The 26,837-nt window shown below is 40.9% G+C and overlaps 1 protein-coding gene across 4 annotated transcripts in view; it reads left to right on the top strand.

Moving 5' to 3' along the window:
- The first annotated feature begins 3,158 nt into the window (after positions 1-3,158).
- Positions 3,159-26,837, top strand: part of Pkhd1 (polycystic kidney and hepatic disease 1) — a 560,304-nt gene continuing 536,625 nt past the window's right edge. For 3 of the 4 annotated variants that reach the window (XM_011238384.3, XM_006495521.2, XM_011238385.1), the window contains exons 1-5: positions 3,159-3,330; positions 5,836-5,972; positions 7,769-7,846; positions 8,398-8,539; positions 12,814-12,922. In XM_011238384.3, coding sequence (XP_011236686.1) covers positions 5,918-5,972; positions 7,769-7,846; positions 8,398-8,539; positions 12,814-12,922 — 384 coding nt within the window. In that variant the 5' untranslated portion in view covers positions 3,159-3,330; positions 5,836-5,917. The remainder of the gene's footprint in view (positions 3,331-5,835; positions 5,973-7,768; positions 7,847-8,397; positions 8,540-12,813; positions 12,923-26,837) is intronic. The other variant, NM_153179.3, reaches the window with a different exon arrangement.

Genomic DNA, 26,837 nt, shown 5'->3' with positions numbered 1-26,837 from the left:
TGTATCGCTCATATCATATCAGACACCATGCCGTTTTAACGGTGCAACATTTTACAGGGAGGGGGCAACCATTTCTTCCATTTTGAAAATTATTTAAGATACAAAAACTGACAATATTATAGCATTCTGCCACTACAGCGAGCATTCAACAGGGCTTCAGAAATACACGATTCACCATTTTAAATCCAAGTGTGAGAGACATTTCTGAAAGCTCAGGTGGGCTTCTACACCTCAGCAGCAAGGTATAAAAAGGAAAAAAATTAATTGCTTTAGTCTTGTCACTCCCTACTGGTATGGTTTATTTTAAATTCTGCTGAACATGGGGAGAAAAAATTGGCTGTAATTCAGAAACTGACATGCAGTGATATGATACTCTCCAAATTCAAAGAAAGGAATGTCTCTCTGATTTAGGAAACACTGACTACTGCAACATCTGTCTAGTGTGACATAGCAGGAATAAAACTGAGAGAGCAGCTAAAGTCTACCCAGTCCGAGTGTCAAGTTATAGAAAGTGTCAGGTTTTTTTTTTCTCTCTTGGAACAAGATGAGTCTAAAAATATCACATATCCCATATTCATTTTTTCAAGTCCCTTAACGTTTATTTTTAAATTTTGAGATTTCAGAGTATTAGTCATCTTGATTAATGTGAGACGTTCTTTTGCTTCAAAACTGGAACTCTTATGCACTCTGAAAACTCCAAAACCCATGCAAATTGCCTGATGTCATGGTTTTCTTCTTTCTTTCTTTTCTTTTTTTATTGTATTGAATATTTTCTTTATTTACATTTCTCCGATAGTCTGTGTGTCCCATAAAAATCTTTCAAGCCCTATAAATTTACAATATGATTTTATTCTAGTCTCTTCTAGTGAATGACTATGAAAAACCAGTATGTTCCCAATACCTATACATGATATAATATTACATAGTGCAGGTAAAGAAAACAAGTTATTCCCAAGCACACCCACATAGATTCAAGAAAGGTTTAATTATTTTATTATTTATCTTTAAAAGTAATCCCATAAGAATCTTAAATGAATCACAAATCTAAACTTTTATATAAAAAATTTGTCATATCTACTTTAAATCCCCAGAATGCACATCGTCACATCAGAAATTCTTATTAAACCACATCAGGAAGCTGAGCATAAAAATGGGTATAAGAAATCAACCATCAGCAGTCCAGCCTCAGTGAGACACGTTCCCCAGTGCTGCCATTGTTCTTGTTCCCTGACCATAAATGTTCCTTGCTTAACTAATAAGAGTGTGCCTTTCTGAACTTCAAATTGTTCCCTAAGATTTTCTATATCAGAGTCTGTAGCAGAAACATCATAACCTAACTTCACTAACAAGTTTATTTTTCCAAATGCTTTCTAAGGGTGGTGGTCATTGTTGATGATCTATATCTCTCAGTTCTTCTCTAGGGTGGTGATTGAATCATTAATCTGCTCCAGCAGCAATGACTGAAAGAGATCAAGCACTATTACTGTGAATGCCAGAGATGCTGCCCAGTTAGGGGCTGGAAGCCCCCTTAGAGTTTTCATACAATTCTCAGATTAACAGGGGTGTGAGGGCAGCAAGCAGAGCAGAACTCCATAGCAGTGTGAAGTCCTCAGGACACGTGGTCCTTGGGGTCATGCTTCAACCGTGGCTCACCCGTGTGCCTGTGCTAGCCAGTGGGCTGCATTCCATGAGTTCCAAAGCCAGTTGTCATTCCCTCTGTATGGCCCTTGGCAGGAAAGAAAGTCTGTTAATGAAAGTCTCACATTAATGTTTTACCCTTAGGTTAGGCCCTGGGTGGAGTCAAGCTGCCTCAAAATCTGAGCCCATGATTCTGATGTATGATGTATGATTCTGGGTATGATGATGGGAAATCACACCCAGAGGGATTTGCTTTCCTTTCCTTTGTATCTTCATGAAGAGAAGAGGGCTGAAGAAAAGCAAGCAAGACAAGAGAGGAATCCCAGAGAGGAAAAGGGGGGCTTTTTCTCCAGGGAGGTTCTGGCAGTGCAATGTGAGGTGAAGCATCTCAAGAGTTGACCCTGGAAGACAAAAGCTTGCTCTAATCGCCTAATGAAGTTCTTCAGTGGAAAGTCATGCTGCTGTCCTGTCCACCTGGTGATCTGCCCTCTTTCTTTCAGAAATATGGATATAAGTTGTAGACAATATAATAATTTTTTTTCAAAGTAAGGAAAGGGGAAAAGCCCAAACCAAAAGAGGCCCCAGGCATTCTCAGTTTCAATACTTTGCTTTCATTGCCTAGGTCTATTTCAAATATATCCCTAATATAATCCACGTTATGGATGAGTCTACTCTATAGAAAGCACAGTGCAATCTATTTGGGTTTATAGAAGAATAAACATAGTATTTTTCCCCTACGTGATGTACACAGAGTTCTGGGAATAGCTTATATACGTCAGACACTATTGAGCAGCTCAACCCTGCTGAATCATTTAGCAAGGTACACTCGAGTTTTGATGACTGTGAACTGTATATTGCCAATACGGGAACTTAGTTATCTCTCAGAGTATATATAACCTTAGAGTCCTAATAGGAAATAGAAGGCATATTTGAGATAAAAAATTATTAAAGGGATTAGTTCTAGAAGGGCAGCCAAGATTTAGAAAAGGCATAAAGGGGTGGTATTAAAAACTTGCAAGCTAGCAATAGTATAAGCTGTTAGTAGCCTTGGCCTGAAGATGCACACAAAGGAAATATATCTGAACCTGCAGAAAAAGCAAGCACAAGACAGCAACAGTATTCCATGAAGGAAATGATCTACTCTAGTGACCTTTGAACCCCAGGCTGTGCCATATTTTTGAAACCAATAAGACATCAAGTGTAGTGGACCACCACTGAAAGCCCATAGCATAGGGTGCAGGATCAGGCAGAGAGCACTCATGGAGCATGTAAGTTCCTGCTGGGGTCTCTGCTCACTGGCTGTCTTTCTGGCACCTCCTTTCAGTTACTGAGTGCCCACTGGTCACACTGGCTAGACTATTTTTTTCTTTTCTTTTCTTTTTTTTTTTTTAATTCTTGTCTGAGACACATGCAGTAAGTGGAGAAAAATGTAAGCAGCCCTTTCTTTGGGTCTCTAAGTGGCTCGCGTTAATTATTAAACTTGCCCTGTGGTCATTTGTGAACTTTCACTCTGGTGCACGTTTAGCCAGGACACAAGCGAGTTAGGTGAGTTCCAGTCCAACAGGAAGTGAGCTACCTGCATCTTAGCTAGCTAGCTAGCTAGCTGCAGGCTGGCCTGTCACCGAATAACGCGGCTTCGTTTAGAAGGGGACGGTTTCTCTCATTTGAGGCACAAGGCTGACACAGCATCAGGTACTGTTTGATTCAGAAAAAGACTTCCTTTTCTAGCGCTGCATCTCCCACTGTCATTGCAGTAAGCAAAAGGAAGTGGGAGTGGGAGGTCCACAGTAAGAGCACGGAAACTTGTCTTTTAGGCTCCCAGAGGAGGGGATGCTGAGAGAAGAGGGATGCGGGAGGGGCAGAAGAAAGAGAACGCAGACAGGAAGAGGACTAAACTCAATGCACAGTGCACGTCTCTGTGGCTGAAACATTCCCCTTAAAAGAAACTGGACACTGTGTTGATCACCAGGAAGGATGAGCAGACTTGAATGAATCCCCACCCAGCAAAGTGACATTTATGGTTCATATGACTGTTTTGTTTTGGAGGAAAAAAAATAGGTATTTCTGAACTTCAAGTTTATTGGAGCTCATTGTGGGGTGCTTATTTCTGTTGTTCTAAGTGGGGTGTTATTATGCTTGCTCTAAGCATGGGGCCGGACATTAAGATGAATTATTATAAAATAGTATGCCCAGATTGGCCTGCACACCTGGCAGAACATGCAAGCTGGGTCCCGTGCCTTTGGGCTAGGTATGGAATCCTCGCTCCTGTTGTGCTTTTGTAGGACATGCACTTTTGAACGCTGGATGTTTGTAAATTGAATTCAATTACAAATAGACTGAAGGGTGTAGGAAATTTTACAAGGTAAAAGGACACCTGGTAACATCAACACTCCTTTCAAACCTCAAAAGACTCCACGCCTCCTCTTTGCTGGGGACTAAGGACAGACTTTTATTTCCCCTGGCTTCCAGTACAATGTTCAGCATCTATTGGGTATGTAATAAACTTTCCCAGTCCTGAACTAAATAGAAGTTATTATCTCTTTTGGGCCATCTTAAACAGGACACACCTGTATGATAAATTCACTACAATTGGGCAGGCAGACATTGCTAGACATTCTTGTCGTGAAACTACTGGGGCGTTCTGAAACGGTTGTAACTGCTACCACATTGAGTGTTTTTGTAGAAATTTACATTAACGTATATGTAATGATATGGACTTATTCATTACGGTTTTCAAACTTTCAGAGACCCTCAGAGCTAGAGTTTTAGGAATATTTGTCTATTCACTTCTGCCTGGTGTTAGAGAGGAACTCTCAGCCTTCATAGGGCCAGGCTATGTGAATTCTGTTTCCTTCAGCATGGAGAAAAAGCCATTTATTCTAGATCTGTAAAATCAGATGTGTGGTATTTAAAAATGTATCAAAGAATTAAGTCTTTGAATACTATATCAGGCCCTTATATTATGACCTGTATGGAAATGGATAACTGGTCTCTGGACTGTTTCAGAGTGATCTCTAGAGGCAAGGCTGGCATGACAGCACACAGATAGTATCTGGCTTCGGCTCCTAGGGTGTGAACGGGAAATTTGAGAGAGACTACTGAGGAAAGATTTACTGGAGAACAAGCTGATAAAGCCATGAGAGATTTAATGGCCGAGGTAGAGATCAGCGGATAGAAGCCTTGCTTGATTGCTAACAAGAAATACAATGTGTCTATCATGTAGGGTTCAAATCTGACCATCATAGGAAGGGAAGCTGGGGTATGAGAAAGCAACATGGAACCCTGACTGGTTACCAGTGCCCAGATAACTAAAAGTTATTCTTAAGATTACCTTTTTTGCACAATGGTGAATTGGTTTAAACATGCATTAAATAGCTATTGAGACAAGATGAGTGAGCGGTGGTTTTCTATAATGTTTCTTGTATGCTGATTCTCTTCTGAGCCTAGAAAGATAGTAGGTGCCTCTAGAGGAGATAGTATTACATCATTTAATTATATATTTGTTTAATTGTTTTAATTGTAATTAAATCTTTCCTTTTCCCTTACTCTCTCCAGCCCAGCCCCTCCCACACAGCTTCTTATTCATTAATTATTATTGTTACATATATATGTGGATAAATATGTAAATACAATATGATGAGGTCATCTGTTTTTAATTGCCAGTAGCTTTTCATCTAGGAGAGGGTCCCCATGTACTTTCCTTTATCCATGCTGGCATGTCAACTGGTTGTCATTGGCCAGGGCTTTTTGAAGCAGCCATATTGTTGAGATTTCATAGGTGTGGCTTTCCTGTCATATCTAGATGATGCTACATTGTAGCAGACTTCCTGGTCCTCTGGACCTTACAATCTTTTTGCCCCCTCTTTCTTTATGTTCTCAGAGACTTATGGGTAGGGGTTTTGTTGTAGATGTATCTATTTGGACTGGGCACCCTGAGGCAGCTCTTCTCTACATTTTCACCATTTGTGGCTTTCTGTAATGGCCTCCATGTGCCGTGTGTGTGTGTGTGTGTGTGTGTGTGTGTTGGAGGGTAGGGGTGGGGGTGGGGTAGGAGGTAGGGAGTCTTTTTCAGTGAGTTAGAGCCATACTTGTTGGGCTAGCACTACATTTAAATAATCTCTTTAATTTTCTGTCTCAACATAACTCATTGATAGTACACAGGCAAAGCAGAATTTTTTCCACTTTATGTTTTATAAGGCACAAAAACTACATGGCACAAATCAACCCTAAAAATGCTTCTAATATCTGAGGAATCTCAAGAGAGCTGAGCTAACTGGACATGATGCTTGCCTGGCTGGTCTCTCTGCTGAGTATGGAAGTACTACTGTTAGCAAGTAAGTATAAAGTGTTTGAACAGAGTGCAGATCAGACCACTAGGTTACCTTGACAACTATTAGTAGTAAAGGAAATATTATCTTGCTTTTATACTATAGACATATACAAGTTTTACTTGCTCACTTAGAATGTGAGTGAAGCCATCATTTTAGAAAGAAGTATTGAAGTATCTGCTCTCGGATCTAAAATAATAATTGGTTTTCCTGCTAAATTGTTATAAATAGATATGTCAACTTTTAATGGCCAGTAGGGGTTACTGTTACAATTCAAATATTTCAAAAATGTTAATAACTTTTTCTATAGTCCTTGTTTTTGGGCTAGTAGATATAATTCTTACTAGATTTCATTGTTCTATCTTCCCTAAGGGATTGTGTCTTGGTGACTAATGGTTGCTTGTATTACAATTACACTTTTCCTCTAATCATGCTTCCGGTTTCTCTGAGTTTAGTAATCTGTATTTTCTTATGATACTTTTTGTCTTTTTCGAATGAAAGTATGTAATCATCTCCGGGGTCTGAGAACTGTATGATGTGGCTGACATGTTGATGTGAATGGGTTTCCATCAGTCTTAGGTGTGTAGTGAGCTACCTAAATGGTTTTTATACATAATGCCCTGGGCTAGTTCACAGGCAATGCCTGGTTTACCCTTGGAATTTCTTGACATGGAAATGAAACAGGTTTCTACAGATAACACATAACACTTGATTTGTTTATTATCATATGGAGGTACTGAGTAATTTTTGCTAGCCTCCTGGAAGTGGCTTTGCCTTGACCAAGACATATCTGGGAATATCTTCAAGATGTTATTAAACCAGGTGTAACCTAGTATTTAAAGTTCCTACTCCCTTTGTCTCCTAAAGGAAGTTCTACAACTCTCTCACTTTAGTCTGTCTATGATCATTCAAAGCAAAAATCATGATTGCCTTGGATGCATTTGGGGACTGATTCTGATTATATACCCAGAAGAGCTCAAAGCAGAAAACTCGAATACAATAATAATAAGAAGAAAGGAATCAGGCACATCTTAAGTTTTTCCTCGGGCTGGAGAGGTGGCTCAGTGGTTAAGAGCACTGAGTGCTCTTCCAGAGGTCCTAAGTTCAATTCTCAGCAACCCCATGGTAGCTCACCACCATCTAATGGGGTCTGATGCCCTCTTCTGGTGTGTCTGAAGAGTGAAACAGCATACTCACATAAAATAAATTAAAAAAAGTTTTTATTAGATATTTTCTTCATTTATATTTCAAATGCTATCCCGAAAGTCCCCTATCCCCCCTCCCCCTCCCCTGCTCCCCTACCCACTTCCACTTCTTGGCCCTGGTGTTCCCCTGTACTGGAGGAAAAAAAGCGTTAAAAACTTTTTTTAAAAAAAAGTTTTCTCCTCTTCCCAAGAAGTAGGAATATATAATATAAGTCGTAACCTTTCCGTTTCAATGTGACCGTCTGAATAAAGAGTGTAAAAGAGAAGAGAGGCATTGTGGGTTCAAGCATATCTTTGAGATTATTTCTAAGGGAAGCAGAAATTCAGGACTGTCCTGATGAACATTGGGATCCTGGATTGGTAAAACGAGAGCCATCCATTTTTCTTAAAGTAGGACTCTGAAGGTATATTCTCTGGACCAATAATGCCTGAATAGAAGTGAACACCTTGAACCAGAAACTCTGGTAATAGGGCCCACTGATCCGTGCTTCATCTGGCCAGTGGATTGTATGTACACCCTAAAGTCTGCTTTAAAGTATTGGATGTGCTACCATATTGTACATCACCTTCACAACCGACATGTTCTCTGATTGATAGAGCCTTACTCGAGTTTCCAGTTTGAACCCGCAGAAGGTAGCCTTGCAGGAGGAACATGGATCACAGTTGTATTTGACGGTAGGTTTGGGCTTTCCTGAATTTGGGTGTTGAATTGATTGATGTAAAAATCCAAAGAATTATAAATTCTCGCTTCTTTGTTTAAGAACAGATGAACAGAGACCCATCTCTGTCTTTGCAGATGCTAAGTAGTCAGTGTCACAGCAGAGGCCACTGTAGCATCAACATCCTCACGGTGGGATGCTTGTGAAGACGAAATAACATGGAAGTGGACAGCATAGGAATACTACTCCCTCTTGGCAGTTGCCCTTACAAGTGATTCTGTTAGGAACCCCTAAACCATGCCTTACCATGCCCGTTTCCACCATAGCACAAATCAACTTGGAGGAATGAAATGCTCTTTCCTAGGGATTAGGCAGACATGAAGAGAGAGAGAGGGGGAGAAAACATTTATAGGCTCATAGAACTTTTGTAAAACAGTGTAATTGCCTTTGGAAATGAGGATTAATTTTATCCTCAGGCAAACGCAATATCTTACATTGCCCTCTTGTGGCCAATATTTGCATTGCCCTGCGTTGTCTTCGCAGCCTGAGATTTCTCCTTGTGTTTAGGTTTGGATAGAAGTATTCTTTACCCCAACAATGGCTCTCAGCTGCAGATAGACCTGGTGAGTGTGGCAATACCTACCTTGAGGATCCCCTGTGACGTCTCTCCGGCCTTCGTGGATTTGCCTGTGGTGACATGCCAGACGAGGTACACTTGCCTAAAGTATAAAACCTGGCAGGCCAAACAGTCTTTGCTCTGCTTAGCAGTTTTGGGTGCAATGCTAGAAAACTCCTGCAGTGACTAAAATTATCAGGTGTGACTGTAAAAACATTCTCTGTGGATACACTCATATGCTTAAAAAATTCTTTTCCTCTAATCTCTCTTGGAGGAGAAAACAGAAAAAAAGGTCTGGCTATGGCAAAAAAAGACACATGAAAGAAAGCAAAAATTAACAGTATCACAAGCAAAAGCCACCACTCATCAATGGCCTTTTCGTCTGTAGAACTTTACATTTTGTCTGTTTTACTTTAATTTCATTTTGGGGATCATAATATAATATAATCACATTGCTTTTCCTCCCTCTGAACACTCTCACAGACCTTCCCTTGCTCTTTCAAATTTATGCTCCTCTTTTCCCATTAATGTTACACACACACACACACACACACACACACACACACACACACACACACACACCTAAATATTACCTGCTCAGGCTGTATAATGTTACTTGTACGTACGCATGTTTTCAGGGTTTGGCACTGGATAAGGAGATGGTGTGTTTTTTCCTGGAAGACAGTCTCTCCCACTCTTAGCTTTCTTCAGGTGCCTATAGTTCTCTGTGTAGGGTTGAGATCTCCTGGGCTCTCCCCCATTTGCTTTGACATGCTTATTGTCTTTGTTTGGCTCACATTTGGGTAGTCACATTGGTGAGGCTTGGTGAAACTTTATGGGCGTAGCATCTGACATCACTAGGAGACAAAATCCCATAGCAGACTCTGACCAGACGTCTGGCTTTTACAATCTTTCTTTACTTTCTTTAAAAAAATCTTTTAAAACATTTTTATTGGTCATTTTATTTATTTACATTTTAACCGTTATGCCCCTTTCCAGTTTCCCCTCCACAGCCCCCCTATTCCCTCCCCTTCCCCCTGACTCTATGAGGGTGCCCCCCCCCACACCTACTCCTGCCTTTCTTCCATAGAATTCCACTATACTGGGGCATCAAGCCTTCACAAGTCCAAGGGCATCTCCTCCCATTGATGCCAGATAAGGCCATCCTCTGCTACATATGTGGCTGGAGCCATGAGTCCCTCCATGTGTACTCCCTGGTTGATAGTTTAGTCCTTTGGTGCTCTGGGGGTCTGGTTGATTGGTATTGTTGTTCTTCCTATGGGGCTGTAAGTCCATTCAGTTCCTTCAGTTCTCGCCCTAACTCTTCCCTTGGGGCCCCCAAGCTCAGTCTGATAAAGATCTCAGCATGAGATACATGAGCAATTCACAAATGGGAAGCATCGTCATTTAACCTGTCACAGGGGAAACAATGCATACATGTTCACCTTTCTTTCTTATATGTGTGGTGCTGTGCAGTCAGGAACTAAACCTGATCGAAAGGAGGATGGCTGTCTATTGGGGGTGTGCGTGTCAGGGAATCTAACATGAGAAAGGAGGGAAGAGATCTATTCATACATAAATAATTAATTATTAACTCCTCTGTGACTTTAAAAACAGATTCTATGTATTTCTTGCCACCTACTCTTCTGGGGTGTCATTTTTCCCTTTGTCCTAGAACTTGCAGGTGTGCTAGTAAGTTACCAACATGAGATCTCTCCAATATTTAAATGTATGCTCTTAGTGCTCTATGAACTTGCATCTTAGAACTTCCTTTAATTGTGTCCCATAGCTTTAGGTATGCTGTCTTTTAGTTCCCATTCTAAATAGCTTTTACTTTCCTTCTTGATTTCTAGCTCGACCCATTTTTCAATCATCAGTGAGTTATTCAGTTTCTGTAAGTTTGTATACATTCTGCTGTTTCAGTTGTTGTTGATACCCAGCTTTATTTTCCGGTGGTCATATAGGATGCAGGGCATAATTTTAATTTTCTTATATCTGTTGAGATATGCTTTGTGTGCAAGTATGTGGTTAGTATTGGAGAAAGATAGGTGAGCTGCTGAGAAGAAAATATACTCTTCTGTGTTTGGGTGAAATGTTCTGTAAGTAGGTGCGAGGTCCATTTATTTTATGATGTTATTTAACTCTAGTATTTCTTTGTTTAGTTTTTGTCTGGATGACCTGTCTATTGGTCAGAGTCTAGTTTCTCAGTTGGATGAATCTGGTGAGAGTGGGGTATTGAAGTCTTCCAGTATCACTGATATTTTAGCAGTTGTAGTATTTTTTTTTTTATGAACATGGGTACCATTGTGTTCAGTGCATAACTATTTAGAGTTACAATATTCTCTTGGTGAATTTTTCCTTTGACAGGTGTATACTATTCTTTCCTATCTCTTCTAACTACCTTTGGTTTGAAGACTACTTTGTCAAATATTACAGTGGCCATACCTTCCTGCTTCTTCAGTCTATTTGCTTAGATTATCTTCTTCCATCTTTTTACTCTGAGGTGATGTCTATCTTTGACAGTACGGTACATTTCTTGGATGCAGCAGAAAGGTGAATTCTATTTTCTAATCCAGTAGATTAGTCTGTGACCATACATGCCGAGAGTTATCAGTGAGCAGCGTCTATTGATTCCCGTTATTGTGTTGTTATATTGTAAGTTTCTTCCCATCATTTGAAATATTGTTCCGAGATTACTTATTATTTGTGTTTTCTTGGGTGGAGTTAACCTCTTCAGACGGAAAGTTTCCTTCTAGTGACCTTGTAGGGCTGGCTTGAAATTTTTGTTTTATTGTTTTGTGTTTTTCCTCTTCTGTCTTTTGCGATTGGTAGTTTTGCTGGGTATAGTAGTCTGGACTGGCATCTGTCATCTCTAAGAGTTTGTTGAAATTATGTGCAGGCCCTCCTGGCTTCCAGTCTTCCTTGGGAAGTCAGGTGTTATTCCAATGTTTCTGCTGCTAAGCCTTTCCCCCTGGTAGCTGGTAATATCTTTTCTCTATTCTGTACATTTAGACATTTCTTTTCTGGTCCAGTCTATTAATTCTCGTTTTTGTTCTATATGTTTCTTGTACCTTGATGTGTTCATCCTTCTTTCATTTGGGGAAAATTTGTTTTATTTTGTTTAATTTTTTTCTATGTCTTTGATCTATGTTTCTTCTCTTTCCACTGTTATTACTTATTTTATCTTTTTTTTTAGACAGGGTTTCTCTGTGTAGCCTTGGTTGCTGTGGAACTTACTCTGTAGACCAGGCTGGCCTCAAACTCCAAAATCTGCCTGCCTCTGCCTCCCAACTGCTGGGATTAAAGGCATGCACCACCACTGCCTGGCTTATTTAGTATTTTTAAAAATTTATTTTATGTATATATTTATACATATACATATACTTATAAGTCAATACTTACATTTAATAAATAAATATTTATTAGATAAAATTTAGTCTTCTTATGATGTCCCAGACTTCTTTTGCTTCAAAGTTTTCCTTTTTTCTCTTTCTTTCTTTCTTTCTTTCTTTCTTTCTTTCTTTCTTTCTTTCTTTCCTTCCTTCCTTCCTTCCTTCCTTCCTTCCTTCCTTCCTTCCTTCTCTCTCTCTCTCTCTCTCTCTCTCTCTCTTTCTTTCTCTCTCTCTCTCTCTTTCCTCCTTCTCCTCTCTCTCTCTCTCTCTTTCTTTCTTTCTTTTTTTTTTTTTTTTTGATTTGACCTTCTGTTTGACTGAGGTATCCATTTTTTTCTGTCTTGCCTTCAGTGCCTGAGGCTCTCTTTTGCATGTCTTGGACTCTGTAGCTGAGGTTTACCTCTGACGTTTTGTGACTTCTTAACTTTTTTGTTTCCAGGTTTGTTTCAGTTTGGGTTTTTCTTAGTGATCCTTTTTTATTTTCACATCTTGAACTGTTTTCATTATTTCATTCCACAACTTCTTTGTGTTTTCATAGACTTCCTTAAGAGATTTGTTTATATCCTCCTTAAGGTCCTTGAATGTATTCACAATTTCTTAGTTGAAGTGCTTGTCTTATGCTTTTCAAGTCCTATGAGTTCATAATTATGAGAAGTAGGGCCTTTTAAATTAAGTTCAAAGGACTTAGAAGAAGACGAAGGAGAAGAAGACAAAGATGAAGACAAAGGAGAGGACAGTGAAGATGAAGATGACAAAGAAGAGGAGGTGGTAGTAGTGGTAGCAGCAGTACAGTCTCTCTTGGTGAGGACTCAGCTTTAAAGTGCAGTTATAGTAAGCAGCAGATCTGGGTGGTGAATGGTGAACTATAGAGATGTTTACTCAACTCCACATTACAAATTCAGGCAGGGAGTGTGAAGTGGTCAAGTGGGAACTCCTGGTTTTTTATTCCTAAAGATTTCCATTTTCTGTCCCTAGGTCTCTTCCATCAGAAGCAGATGCAGGGCCATACTCCCTGGAAATGCGCTCTGGGGAGCAAGTGCTAGGCACTCCATGTCCTGGATCACTAGATAGCTGTACTTTCAAGGTGGGTTCTTAGGATAGAGGAATGTGTGTTTAACTGGTCAGCTAGTATGCTGTTTTATCAGTGGCAAGTTACGAGTCAACCCATGTCTTCTTTCATAGGGAGGAAGAATTATGGAGAGAATGTTGCGATTTCTTTCTCGATGGGTTTACCTGTGAAAGATAAACACCGAGTCTTTGTATATTAGGCCTAGACAAGTGCCTTATGTATAGTGTAGAGTACAATGCTCCCAAAGCCATCTAGACCGCTTGCCACATTATCCAGGCAATGAATGGCAGAGTCAGGATTTGAACCCTCATGTGACTGTAAAACCGCAGGAAACCTGAAGCTCATAGAGGAGCCATAGACATTGCTTTTATGGAAAAGTGTTATGTTTTCAGCAGATTCTGATTGTTTGGATACTGAAGGGGCATAAAGATTCCAGGTCCTAGGGGTGGGGGTGGGGTCAATCTGCCTGCTTCATGGCACCTTCAGGGTTTCTATTCCTGCACAAATATCATGACCGAGAAGGAAGTTGGGGAGAAAGGATTTATTTAGCTTACACTTTCACTTGCTGTTTATCATCAAAAGAAGTCAGGACTGGAACTCAAGCAGGTCAGGAAGCAGGAGTTGAGGCAGGGGTCATGGAGAGATGTCCCCTGGCTTGCTCAGCTTGCTTCTTTATAGAACCCAGGACTACCAGGCCAAGGATGGCACCACTCACAGTGGGCCCTCCTACCCTTGATCACTAATTGAGAGAATGCCTTACAGCTGAATCTCATGGAGGCATTTCCTCAAGGGAGGCTCCTTTCTCTGTGATAATTCCAGCTTGTGTCATGTTGACACACAAAACCAGCCAGTACAGCACCTTTTGCTGCCCTTTCTGACACTTGTCTGGAAGCATGTTTGTTGCTGGAATTCTCCTTTGAGGTCAGATAGATCAAGAAGGAAAGATGGCAAGGCTGAGAACAGTTTCCTTGAGGCCAATGTCTGGTCTTATTTCATTTAGACTCTTAACACTCAGACTCGGCTTACTTTTATGTCTGGTTCAGCCTAAGATTCATTTAGTTGAGCTGTAAAAGAGAAATCCTTTCAACCAAGGTCTCATGAAATGTGGTGCTCCAGCCATGATCTTGGTAGAAAAGACCCCTGAGAACTATAGAACATAGCGCTGTCTCATTAACTAAGGCTGTTTTAGAGTTAAGACAGGACCACCCTAAACTCAACTCAAATACCATTATATAGGCACCGACTTTTTGAAGTTGGCAATTTGTCATCTAATCACAAGTAATAATTTGACCTTCAGCCCAAAAGAACATCATTGCCTGAAATTTTGTTTCTGTATGTAGGTAGCAAAAGGAAGCGACAAATTCTTTCTTATTAAGAGCCATATCACAGCTCTACTCTGGCTCGGGGACCATCATAGTTAGAAAATGTCTGAGTACCCCTGACTCACCAAGCTCCCTTCACCCCAGGGTGTAAGTTTCCAACTTAGTATAAATATCAGTGAGGACAGAGGTTGGGGGGCCCACTTTCTGCAATTGCACATTAAAGGAAACAAGTCCATGAATAGCTCCACTAACTTAGTAAGTTGATGAACCATCACCGGGGGATGCAGTTAATGAGAGGCATTCGAGTGAAAGAAAATGCAGCGGGTCTTTCTGCTCTGTGACTGGGACTAAGGGAACCATGGGTATTAAAAATTAATTCTATCTTGCCAGCCCACTCCAAAGAGCCTGCTGCGGGCACTGACAAGTCTGAAGAACTCACAGAAGGTTTATCAAGCAGCTGGCGGCTGTGACATTAACATTCTAATTCGCTGTTTTATGCCACCCTCTCTGGCCCACCTACCTTCCCATCTTGCTATTGCTAACCCCACAGGGTCAAGGACCAGCATCTAGGAGCCCTGCTTTGGAAGCTCATTAATTTCTCACTATTCTGTCTCCAGCCTGATGGGTGACCAGAGGCCTGTTTCTCTTAGAAAAAGTACCATTTTATGTTATATGAACGCTGAAAACAAACAAACAAACAAACAAAAACAACAACAACAAAAAAAAAACAAGTGAAGACTTTCATTATGGTTTAACCCTGAGTATATCCCAGCGCTCTTTGAGGTGTGTGTGTGTGTGTGTGTGTGTGTGTGGCAATAAATAAATCTATATATCCCCACTAGCTTCTCTAAGAGTGGCAGATGGCACACTAGAGCTTATATTTCAAGTTGGAAACCTAGAGGTATGCTTCATTATTTGCTTTGAAGTTGATTGCTCCATCTGCCTCAGTTTTTAATGAGTATGAGAGAGGGCAATAACGGAGTCTCTAAGAGTCCAATGGAAGCCACTTTGGTAGGAAGGGCCTCCCCGCGGGAGATGAAAAGCAGATTATAGTCATTGGGTTGGAGGCCAGCGCTGGGACTGAATGTTTGGTATCATGTGTGGAATTGCATTAATCTTTATCTTCTGTGGAGATCACAGCCTGCTCTTAATCTATGAAGCCATAGTAGTTGAATCTGGACTCCCTCCCCCCAGCTGTGCATATTTTCTGTGAACTAGTTTCTAACCCTTTCCTGGAGGGAATGAGGAAAATGGCCTTGATGTCAGACAGTACTGCTGTGTACATCAATACTTAAACTCCACAACCCAACAGGCCACCATCAGCTTGGCTAAACAGCCCGTTCATTCTGAATGCCTGATTAGGGCTGTTGATTAACCATGGTTATTTTCTGGTAATAATCTCCCTGGGAATTTGAACTCCTGGGGAGCTGGATGTAGCTCAGACTAAACAGTTTGCTGTAGTTTGTTTTGCAAAAGGGAAGCAGCATCATAGATTGTTTAGAGATAAAGCCGTCTAAGCACCTAGTGAGACCAGAGGGGACTAAGTTTTCTCCTGGGTGAGACATTAACTCATGGATCAAATCTTGGCCAGTTCAGCCCATTTTGTATGCATCTCCATTTCCTCACATAGTCTGATATGATTACCCAATGGAGTAATACTCTACCCTTAGCCTAACTGAGATGCCTGTCAGTGAGATGGGCTTTCTGAATCGTCTTGTTCTCCCTTTGCTTCTCATTAGTATACCAGTTGTCTTAGTTAGAGTTTTACTGCTGTGAACAGACACCGTGATCAAGCCAACTCTTATAAGGACAACATTTAATTGGGGCTAGCTCACAGGTTCAGAGGTTCAGTCTATTATCATCAAAGTGAGGATATGGCAGCATCCAGGAAGGCGAGAGTTCTACATCTTCATCTGAAAGCTGCAGGCAGAATAATGACTTCCAGGCAGCTAGGATGGGGGTCTTTAAGCTCACGGCCACAGTGCCACACCTACTCCAATAAGGCCACATCTACTCCAACAGGGCCACATCTCCAAATAGTGCCACTTCTTGGGCCAAACATGATACTAGTCAACCAAGAATGGGATATTAGATGTATAGGCAGGAATTCAAATGTCTCCAACATTGCAGGCTAGACAGAGGAAAGTAAGTGCACTGGCAGTAGGCAATGTTTCTTCTTTGTGAAGCTAACTTGTGTTGTGTTTTAAGAAGGCCACAGTGCTGCCCCATGAGAGGCCAAACAAGCAGCTGATTGAGACAGACACAAATACTTACACACAACCAATGGACTGAAGTCAGGGAACCCTGTGGTTGAATTAGGAAAATGCTGGAAGAAGCTGAGGAGGAGGGCAGCAGTCTCAACTGACCTGGACTCTCGAGATCTCTCAGACCCTGAGCCACCAACCAGGCAGCATACACCAGCTGATATGAGGCCCCTGACACACATACAGCAGAGGACTTCCTGATCTGGCCTCAGTGAGAGAAGGTGCACCTAACCCTTGAGAGACTTGAGATCCCAGGAAGTGGGGAGATATGGCGGGGTGGGGTGGGGTGTGAGAGGGGTGGGGACATGCTCTTGGAGACAGGAGGAGGAAGAGGAGGAGGAGGAGGAAGAGGAGGAGGAGGAAGAGGAGGAGGAGGAGGAGGAGGAGGAGGAGGAGGAGGAGGAGGAATGGAATGAAGAACTGTGGGAGGGCGCATCAGGAGGGGGATTAAAAAAAAAAAGGGCCTTAGTAAGTTGTTTTCTTGTTCTGTAAGTAGGATTCAGCATGTTCCCCCTTCTCCCATCAATGGTGTCCATTGTGTGTGTGTGTGGTGTGTGTGTGTGTGTGTGTGTGTGTGTGTGTGTGAACATGTGGAGGTCAAAGGAGAGTATTATGTTTCTCTCCATCTTTGGCTTCTATCTTGTTCGAGTCAGGGTCTCCTTGTTGTTTGTCCAGGAACTTTCAGAGATTCTCACGTCTACATTTTCCATTTCATTGTAGGAACACTGGGATGACAACAGATATATCTGATTTTATATGGGTTGTCGGGGTTCAAACTCAGGTCCTCATGCCTTCATGGCAAGTGCTTTACTTACTGAGCCATGGTCAGAGCCATGACCCCCTTCTTGAAAAACAGTATTTCTTCCCATTTTCTGGAACGTTTTCTCACAAAGCAGTCACCTTCTGTTTTTTTTTTTTTCTTTCTTCCAATTATACTCATGTATATCCAACTTCTTATTTTATATAGTTGCAAGCTGACAAAAATTTAAACTATAATCCTTCCATCATTGTACTGGCTGGTTTTGTGTGTCAACTTGACACAGGCTGGAGTTATCACAGAGAAAGGAGTGTCAGTTGGGGAAATGCCTCCAAGAGATCCAGCTGTAAGGCATTTTCTCAATTAGTCTCAATTAGTGATCAAAGGGGAAAGGTCCCTTGTTGGTGGAACCAGCTCTGGGCTGGTAGTCTTGGTTCTATGAGAGAGCAGGCTGAGCAAGCCAGGGGAAGCAAGTCAGTAAGGAACATCCCTCCGTGTCCTCTGCATCAGCTCCTGCTTCCTGACCTGCTTGAGTTCCAGTCCTGCATCCTTTGGTGATGAACAGCAATGTGGAAGTATAAGCTGAATAAACCCTTTCCTCCCCAACTTGCTTCTTGGTCATGATGTCTGTGCAGAAATAGAAACCCTGACTAAGACAATCTTTTTTTTTTTCTTTTTGTAGTATCTATGAATTTTATTTTGTTAATAGTTTTTAGATGAAATTATTAAAGGCCAAACTCTTAACATTTAAAGAGAATTATAATTTTTTCAAGATCTGTGTTTATATGATTCATAATGTTCCAGAGCCATTTTTTTGAAATTACTATTATTTTACTCTGATTTATGTTGGCCCTTTTTTTTCCTTATTCCAAATTTTTATTAGGTATTTTCTTCATTTACATTTCAAATGCTATCCCAAAAGTCCCCTATACCCTCCCCCCACCATGCTCCCCTATCCACCCACTCCCACTTCTTGGCCCTGGTGTTCCCCTGTACTGAGGCATATAAAGTTTTCAAGATCAAGGGGCCTCTCTTCCCAATGATGGCCAACTAGGCCATCTTCTGATACATATGCAGCTAGAGACACGAGCTCTAGGGGTACTGGTTAGTTCATATTGTTGTTCCACCTATAGGGTTGCAGATCCCTTCAGCTCCTTGGGTACTTTCTCTAGCTCCTCCATTTGGGGCCCTGTGTTCCATCCAATAGATGACTGTGAGCATCCAGTTCTGTATTTGCCAGACACTGGCATAGCCTCACAAGAGACAGCTATATCAGGGTCCTTTCAGCAAAATCTTGCTAGCATATGCAATAATGTCTGTGTTTGGTGGCTGAGTATGGGATAGATCCCAGGGTGCAGCAGTCTCTGTATGGTCCATCTGTTCATCTCAGCTCCAAACTTTGTCTCTATAACTCCTTCCATGGGTGTCTTGTTCTCAATTCTAAAAGGGGGTGAAGTATCCATACTTTGATCTTCCTTCAGCTTGAGTTTCTTGTGTTTTGCAAATTGTATCTTGGGTATTCTAAATTTCTGGGCTAATATCCACTTATCAGTGAGTGCATATCAAATGAGTTCTTTTGTGATTGGATTACCTCACACAGGATAATATCCTCCAGATCCATCCATTTGCCTAGGAATTTCATAAATCCATTGTTTTTAATAGCTGAGTAGTACTCCATTGCGTACATGTATCACATTTTCTGTATCCATTCCTGTGTTGAGGGACATCTGGGTTATTTTCAGCTTCTGGCTATTATAAGTAAGGCTGCTATGAACATAGTGGAGCATGTGTTCTTATTACCAGTTGGAACATCTTCTGGATATATGCCCAGGAGAGGTATTGTTGGATCCTCTGGTAGTACTATGTCAAATTTTCTGTGGAGCTGTCAGACTAATTTCCAGAGTAGTTGTACAAGTTTGCAACCTCACCAACAATGGAGGAGTGTTCCTTTTTCTCCACATCCTCGCCAGCATCTGCTGTCACCTGAATTTTTGATCTTAGCCATTCTGACTGGTGTGAGGTGGAATCTCAAGGTTGTTTTGATTTGCATTTCCCTGATGATTAAAAATGTTGAACATTTTTTCAGGTGCTTCTCAGCCATTCGATATTCCTCAGTTGAGAATTCTTTGTTTAACTCTGTGTCCCATTTTTTAATGGAGTTATTTGATTTTCTGGAGTCCATTTTCTTGAGTGCTTTATATATATTGGATATTAGTCCCCTATCTGATTTAGGATTGGTAAAGATCCTTTCCCAATCTGTTGGTGGTCTTTTTGTCTTATTGACAGTGTCTTTTGCCTTACAGAAGCTTTGCAATTTTATGAGGTCCCATTTGTCAATTCTTGATCTTACTGCACAAGCCATTGATATTATATTCAGGGATTTTTCACCTGTGCTCATATCTTCAAAGCTTTTCCCCACTTTCTCCTCTATAAGTTTCAGTGTCTCTGGTTTTATGTGGAGTTCCTTGATCCACTTAGATTTGACCTTAGTACAATGAGATAAGAGTGGATCAATTCCCATTCTTCTACATGATAACTGGCAGTTGTACCAGCACCATTTGATGAAAATGCTGTCTTTTTTCCACTGGATGGTTTTAACTTCCTTGTCGAAGATCAAGTGACCATAGGTGTGTGGGTTCATCTCTGGGTCTTCAATTCTATTCTATTGGTCTACCTGTCTGTCACTATACCAGTACCATGCAGTTTTTATCACAATTGCTCTGTAGTACAGCTTTAGGTCAGGCATGGTGATTCCACCAGAGATTCTTTTATCATTGAGAAGAGTTTTTGCTATCCTAGGTTTTTTGTTATTCCAGATGAATTTGCAAATTTCCCTTTCTAATTTGTTGAAGAATTGAGTTGGAATTTTGATGAGGATTGCATTGAAATCTGTAGATTGGCTTTCGGCAAGATAGCCATTTTTACTATATTGATCCTGCTAGTCCATGAGCCTGGGAGATCTTTCCATCTTCTGAGATCTTCAATTTCTTTCTTCAGAGACTTGAAGTTCTTATCATACAGATCTTTCACTTCCTTAGTTAGAGTCACACCAAGGTATTTTATATTATTTGTGACTATTGTGAATGGTGTTGTTTCCCTAATTTCTTTCTCAGCCTGTTTATCCTTTGTGTGAATAAAGGCCACTGATTTATATGAGTTAATTTTATATCCAGGTACTGCACTGAAGCTGTTTATCAGGTTTAGGAGTTGTCTGGTATAATTTTTAGAATCATTTATATATACTATCATATAATCTGTAAATAGTGACATTTTGACTTCTTACTTTCCAGTTTTTATCCCCTTGGCCCCCTTTTGTTGTCTAATTGCTCTGCCTAGGACTTCAAGTACTATATTGAATAGGTAGGGAGAAAGTGGGCAGCCTTGCCTAGTCCGTGATTTTAGTGGGATTGTTTCAAGTTTCTCTCCATTTAGTTTGATGTTGGCTACTGGTTTGCTATATATTGCTTTTATTATGTTTAGGCTTGGTCCTTGAATTCCTGATCTTTCCAAGACTTTTATCATGAATGGGTGTTGGATTTTGTCAAATGCTTTTTCAGCATCTAAGTAGATGATCATGTGGTTTTTGTCTTTGAGTTTGTTTATATAGTGGATTACATTGATGAATTTCCGTATATTAAACCATTCCTGGAATGAAGCCTACTTGGTCATGATGCATGATTGTTTTGATGTGTTCTTGGATTTGGTTTGCGAGATTTTTTTTTTAGACTAAAATAACATTTTATTAGATATTTTCTTTATATACATTTCAAATGCTATCCCGAAAGTTCCCTATACCCTCCCTCTGCCTTGCTCCCCTACCCACCCACTCCTGCTTCTTGGCCATGGCATTCCCCTATATTGAGGCATATAAAGTTTGCAATACCAAGGGGCCTCTCTTCCCAGTGATGGTCAACTAGGCCATCTTCTGCTACATATGCAACTAGAGATATGAGCTCTGGCTGTACTGGTTAGTTCATATTGTTGTTCCACCTATAGGGTTGCAGACCCCTTCAGCTCCTTGGGTGCTTTCTATAGCTTTCTATAGGGGCCCTGTGTTCCATCCAATAGCTGACTATAAACATCCACTTCTTTATTTGCCAGGCACTGGCATAACCTCATAGGAGATAGCTATAACAGGGCCCCTTTAGCAAAATCTTTCTGGCATTGTGCAATAGTGTCTGGATTTGGTGGCTGATTATGGGATGGATCCCCGGGTGAGGTAGTCTCTGGATAGTCCATCCTTTCATCTTAGCTCCAAACTTTGTCTCTGTAACTCCTTTCATGGATATTTTGTTCCCTATTCTAAGGAGGAATGAAGTATCCACCCATTGATCTTCCGTCTTCTTGATTTTCCTTTGTTTTGCAAATTGTATCTTGGGTGTTCTATGTTTCTGGGCTCCTATCCACTTATCAGTGAGTGCATATCTAATGACTTCTTTTGTGATTGGGTTACCTCATTAAGGATAATATCCTCCAGATACATCCATTTGTCCAAGAATTTCATAAATCCATTGCTTTTAATGGCTGAGTAGTATTCCATTGTGTAAATGTACCACATTTTCTGTATCCATTCTTCTGTTGAGGGACATCTTGGTTCTTTCCAGCTTCTGGCTATTATAAATAAGACTGCTATGAACATAGTGGAGCATGTGTTCTTATTACCAGTTGGAACTTCTTCTGGGTGTATGCCCAGGAGAGGTATTGATGGATCTTCCTGTAGTATTATGTCCAATTTTCTGAGGAACCTCCAGACTGACTTCCAGAGCGGTTGTACAGCTTGCAATCCCACCGGCAGTGGAGGAGTGTTCCTCTTTCTCCACATCCTCGCCAGCATGTGCTGTCACCTGAATTTTTGATTTTAGCCATTGTGACTGGTGTGAGGTGCAATCTCAGAGTTGTTTTGATTTCATTTTCGAGAATTTTATTGAGTAGTTTTGCTTCGATATTCATAAGGGAAATTGGTCTGTACTTCTCTATCTTTATTGAGCCTTTATGTTGCTTAGGTATCAGAGTAATTTGGCTTCATAGAATGAATTGGGTAGAGTACCTTCTGTTTCTATTTTGTGGAATAGTTTGAGAAGAACTGGAATTAGGTCTTCTTTGAAGATCCAATAGAACTCTGTAGTAAACCCATCTAGTCGTGGGCTTTTTTTGGTTGGGGGATTATTAATGACTGCTTCTATTTCTTTAGGGGATACAGGACTGTTTAGGACATTAATATGATCCTGATTTAACTTTGGTACCTGGTATCTGTCTAGAAAATTGTCCATTTCATCCAGGTTTTCCAGTTTTGTTGAGTATAGCCTTTTGTAGAAGGATCTGATGGTGTTTTGGACTTCATCAGGATCTGTTGTTATGTCTCCCTTTTCATTTCTGATTTTGTTAATTAGGATGCTGTCCCTGTGCCCTCTAGTGAGTTTGGCTAAGGGTTTATCTATTTTGTTGATTTTCTCAAAGAACCAGCTCCTGGTTTGGTTGATTCTTTGAATTGTTCTTTTTGTTTCCACTTGGTTGATTTTGGCCCCGAGTTTGATTATTTCCTGTCATCTACTCCTCTTGGGTGAATTTGCTTCCTTTAGTTCTAGAACTTTTAGGTGTGCTGTCATGCTGCTAGTGTGTGCTCTCTCTCTCTAGTTTCTTTTTCAGGCACTTAGAGCTATGCGTTTTCCTCTTAGGACTGCTTTCATTGTGTCCCATAAATTTGGGTATGTTGTGGCTTCATTTTCTTTTTTTTTTTCCCCATGTGGCTTCATTTTCATTAAACTCTAAAAGTCTATAATTTCTTTCTTTATTTCTTCCTTGACCAAGGTATCATTGAGGAGAGTGTTGTTTAGCTTCCCCGTGAATATTGGCTTTGTATTATTTATGTTGTTATTGAAAATCAGCCTCAGTCCCTGGTGATCTGATACGATGCATGGGACAATTTCAATATTTTTGTATCTGTTGAGGTCTGTTTGGTGATCAATTATATGGTCAATTTTGGAGAAGGTACCGTGAGGCACTGAGAAGAAATATATCCTTTTGTTTTAGGGCAAAATGTTCTGTAGATATCTGTTAAATCCATTTGTTTTAAAACTTCTGTTAGTTTCACTGTGTCTCTGTTTAGTTTCTGTTTCCAGGATATGTCCATTGATGAGAGTCAGGTGTTTGAAGTCCCCCACTATTATTATGTGAGGTGCAATGTGTGCTTTGAGCTTTACTAAAGTTTCTTTAATGAATGTGGTTGCTCTTGTATTTGAAGCATAGATATTCAGAATTGAGAGTTCATCTTGGAAGATTTTACCTTTCTTGAGTATGAAGTGCCCCTCCTTGTCTTTTTTGATAACTTTGGATTGGAAGTCGATTTTATTAGATATAAGAATAGCTACTCCAGGTTGTTTCTTTGACCATTTGCTTGGAAAACTGTTTTTCAGCCATTTACTCTGAGGTAGTGTCTGTCTTTTTCCCTGAGATGGGTTTTCTGTAAACAGCAAAATGTTGGGTCCTGTTTGTGTAGCCATCTTTTAGTCTATATCTCTTTATTGGGGAATTGAGTCCATCGATATTAAGAGATCTTAAGGAAAAGTAATTGTTGCTTCCAGTTATTTTTGTTGTTAGAGTTGGGATTCTGTTCTTGTGGCTGTCTTATTTTAGGTTTGTTGAAGGATTACTTTCTTGCTTTTTCCAGGGCGTAGTTTCTGTCCTTGTATTGGTGTTTTCCTGTTATTATCCTTTGAAGGGCTGGATTTGTGGGAATATATTGTGTGAATTTGGTCTTGACATGAAATACCTTGGTTTCTCCATCTATGGTAATTGAGAGTTTTGCTGGGTATAGTAGCCTGGGATGGCATTTGTGTTCTCTTAGTGCCTGTATAATATCTGTCCAGGATCTTCTGGCTTCCATAGTTTCTGGTGAGAAGTCTGAATTAATTCTAATAGGTCTGCCTTTATATGTTACTTGACCTTTTCCCCTTACTTCTTTTAATATTCTGTTTTTATTTAGTGCATTTGTTGTCCTAATTATTATGGTTGGGAGGAATTTCTTTTCTGGTCCAGTCTATTTGGAGTTCTGAAGGCTTCTTGTTATGTTTATGGGCATCTATTTCTTTAAGTTAGGGAAGTTTTCTTCTACAATTTTGTTGAAGATATATACTAGTCCTTTAAGTTGAAAATCTTCATTCTCATCTACTCCTATTATCCTAACGTTTGATCTTCAAATTGTGTCCTGGATTTCCTGGATGTTTTGAGTTAGGATCTTTTTGCATTTTGCATTTTCTTTGATTGTTGTGTCCATGTTCCCTATGGAATCTTCTGTATCTGAGATTGTCTTCCATCTCTTGAATTCTGTTGCTGATGCTCGCATCTATGGTTCTTGATTTCTTTCCTGGGGTTTCTATCTCCAGAGTTGTTTCCCTATATGTTTTCTTTATTGTTTCTACTTCCATTTTTAGATCCTGAAGGTTTTGTTCAATTCCATTACCTGTTTGTTAGTGTTTTCTTGTAACTCCTCTAGGGACTTTTGTGTTTCCTCTTTAATGGATTCTAGCTATTTACCTGTGTTTTCCTGTATTTCCTTCTTAAAGTTCTCCATCATCATCATGAGAAGTGACTTTAGATCCATGTCTTGCTTTTCTGGTGTGATCCAGGACTTGCTATGGTGGGAGAGTTTGGTTCTGATGATGCCAAGTAACCTTGGTTTCTGTTTCTTCTGTTTTTGCACTTGCCTCCTGCCATCTGATTATCTCAAATGCTTGCTGCCCTCAATATATCTGATTGGAGCCTGTCCTTCCTATAATCCCATTTGATTCAGGACTCAGAGTCCATCTTACTTTGTGATCCTTTGATTGTGGGCTCCTGTGAACCTGAGATTCTGGGTGTGTCAGAGTTCTTGGCAGTCAAGTTCCTCCGAGACCCTGAAATTCTGGTGTGACCCAGCTTCTGTTATCCTGGGATCTTGTTATCCTAAGATCCTGGGCGTGTTACAGTGCCTGGAAGTGGTGTCTCCTTTGAGGACCATGGAGCTGTTTGGTCTGTACTAAACCAAGGTAAACCAGAACTGATCAAAAGGAACCTGAGCCTGTGGTCAGAAAGGGCTCTGGTGTCCTTGTTTCTGCTGCCACAGGCCTGTCACAATTGGATTGGAACCGATGTTGTGTTCCACTCACCAGTGCAGAGTCCTCTGGGGACTGTGGTGGTGTCCGCCGATTCCATGCCCAAGGTGACCTGGTGCTGGTACCGACCAGAAGGGTCTTGTGCCCCTGGTCAGGCCAGTTTTTTGCTTCCCTTCTGCTGTCTCAGGTCCCGCTCCCATTTGATTGGAACCGATGTTGTGTTCTGCTTACCAGTGATCCTAAGATCTCGTGGTGAGTCCTCAAGGGACGCTGGGTGTGTCCACTAACTCCACGCCCTAGGTGATCTGGTGCTGTTGCCTACTGGAAGGGCTGACTAAGACAATCTTAAAAACACTAATTCGTTTCTAGGTAAATGTAACTCTTTAAGATCCAAAGATTCCACCTCACACCAATCAGAATGGCTGAGATAAAAAATTCAGGTGACAGCAGATGCTGGCGAGGAAAGAGGAACACTCCTCTATTGTTGCTGGGATTGCAAGCTTGTACAACCACTCTGGAAATCAGCCTGGCGGTTCCTCAGAAAATTGGACATAGTACTACCGGAGGATCCCGCAATACCTCTCCTGGGCATATATCCAGAAGATGTTCCAACTGGTAATAAGACCACATGCTCCACTATGTTCATAGCAGCCTTATTTATAATAGCCAGAAGCTGGAAAGAACACAGATGCCCCTCAACAGAGGAATGGATACAGAAAATGTGGTACATTTACACAATGGAGTACTACTCAGCTATTAAAAAGAATGAATTTATAAAATTCTAGGCAGATGGATGGACCTGGAGGGCATCATCCTGAGTGAGGTAACCCAATCACAAAGGAAGTCACACAATATGTACTCACTGATAAGTGGATATTAGCCCAGAAACTTAGAATACCGATGATATAAGATACAATTTGCTAAACACATGAAACTCAAGAAGATCGAAGACCAAAGTGTGGACACTTTGCTCCTTCTTAGAATTGGGAACAAAACACCCATGGAAGGAGTTACAGAGACAAAGTTTGGAGCTGAGATGAAAGGATGGACCATCTAGAGACTGCCATACCCGGGGTTCCATCCCATAATCAGCTTCCAAACACAGACACCATTGCATACACTAGCAAGATTTTGTGGAAAGGACCCAGATAGAGCTGTCTCTTGTGAGACTATGCCGGGGCCTAGCAAACACAGAAGTGGATGCTCACAGTCAGCTATTGGATGGATCACAGGGCCCCCAATGGAGGAGCTAGAGAAAGTACCCAAGGAGCTAAAGGGATCTGCAATCCTATAGGTGGAACAACAATATGAACTAACCAATACCCCTCCCCCCCACCCGGAGCTCATGTCTCTAGCTGCATATGAATCAGAAGATGGCCTAGTCGGCCATCGGTGGAAAGAGAGGCCCATTGGTCGTGCAAACTTTACATGCCTCAGTACAGGGGAATGCCAGGGCCAAGAAGTGGGAGTGGGTGGGTGGGGGAGTGTGTGGGGGAC

The sequence above is a fragment of the Mus musculus genome, chromosome 1 (genome assembly GCF_000001635.26).
Source record: "Mus musculus strain C57BL/6J chromosome 1, GRCm38.p6 C57BL/6J".
In the NCBI taxonomy this organism is placed as follows: Eukaryota; Metazoa; Chordata; class Mammalia; order Rodentia; family Muridae; genus Mus; species Mus musculus.
Note: the sequence above shows the minus strand (reverse complement) of the source record. Positions and strands in the feature narration are given on the sequence as shown.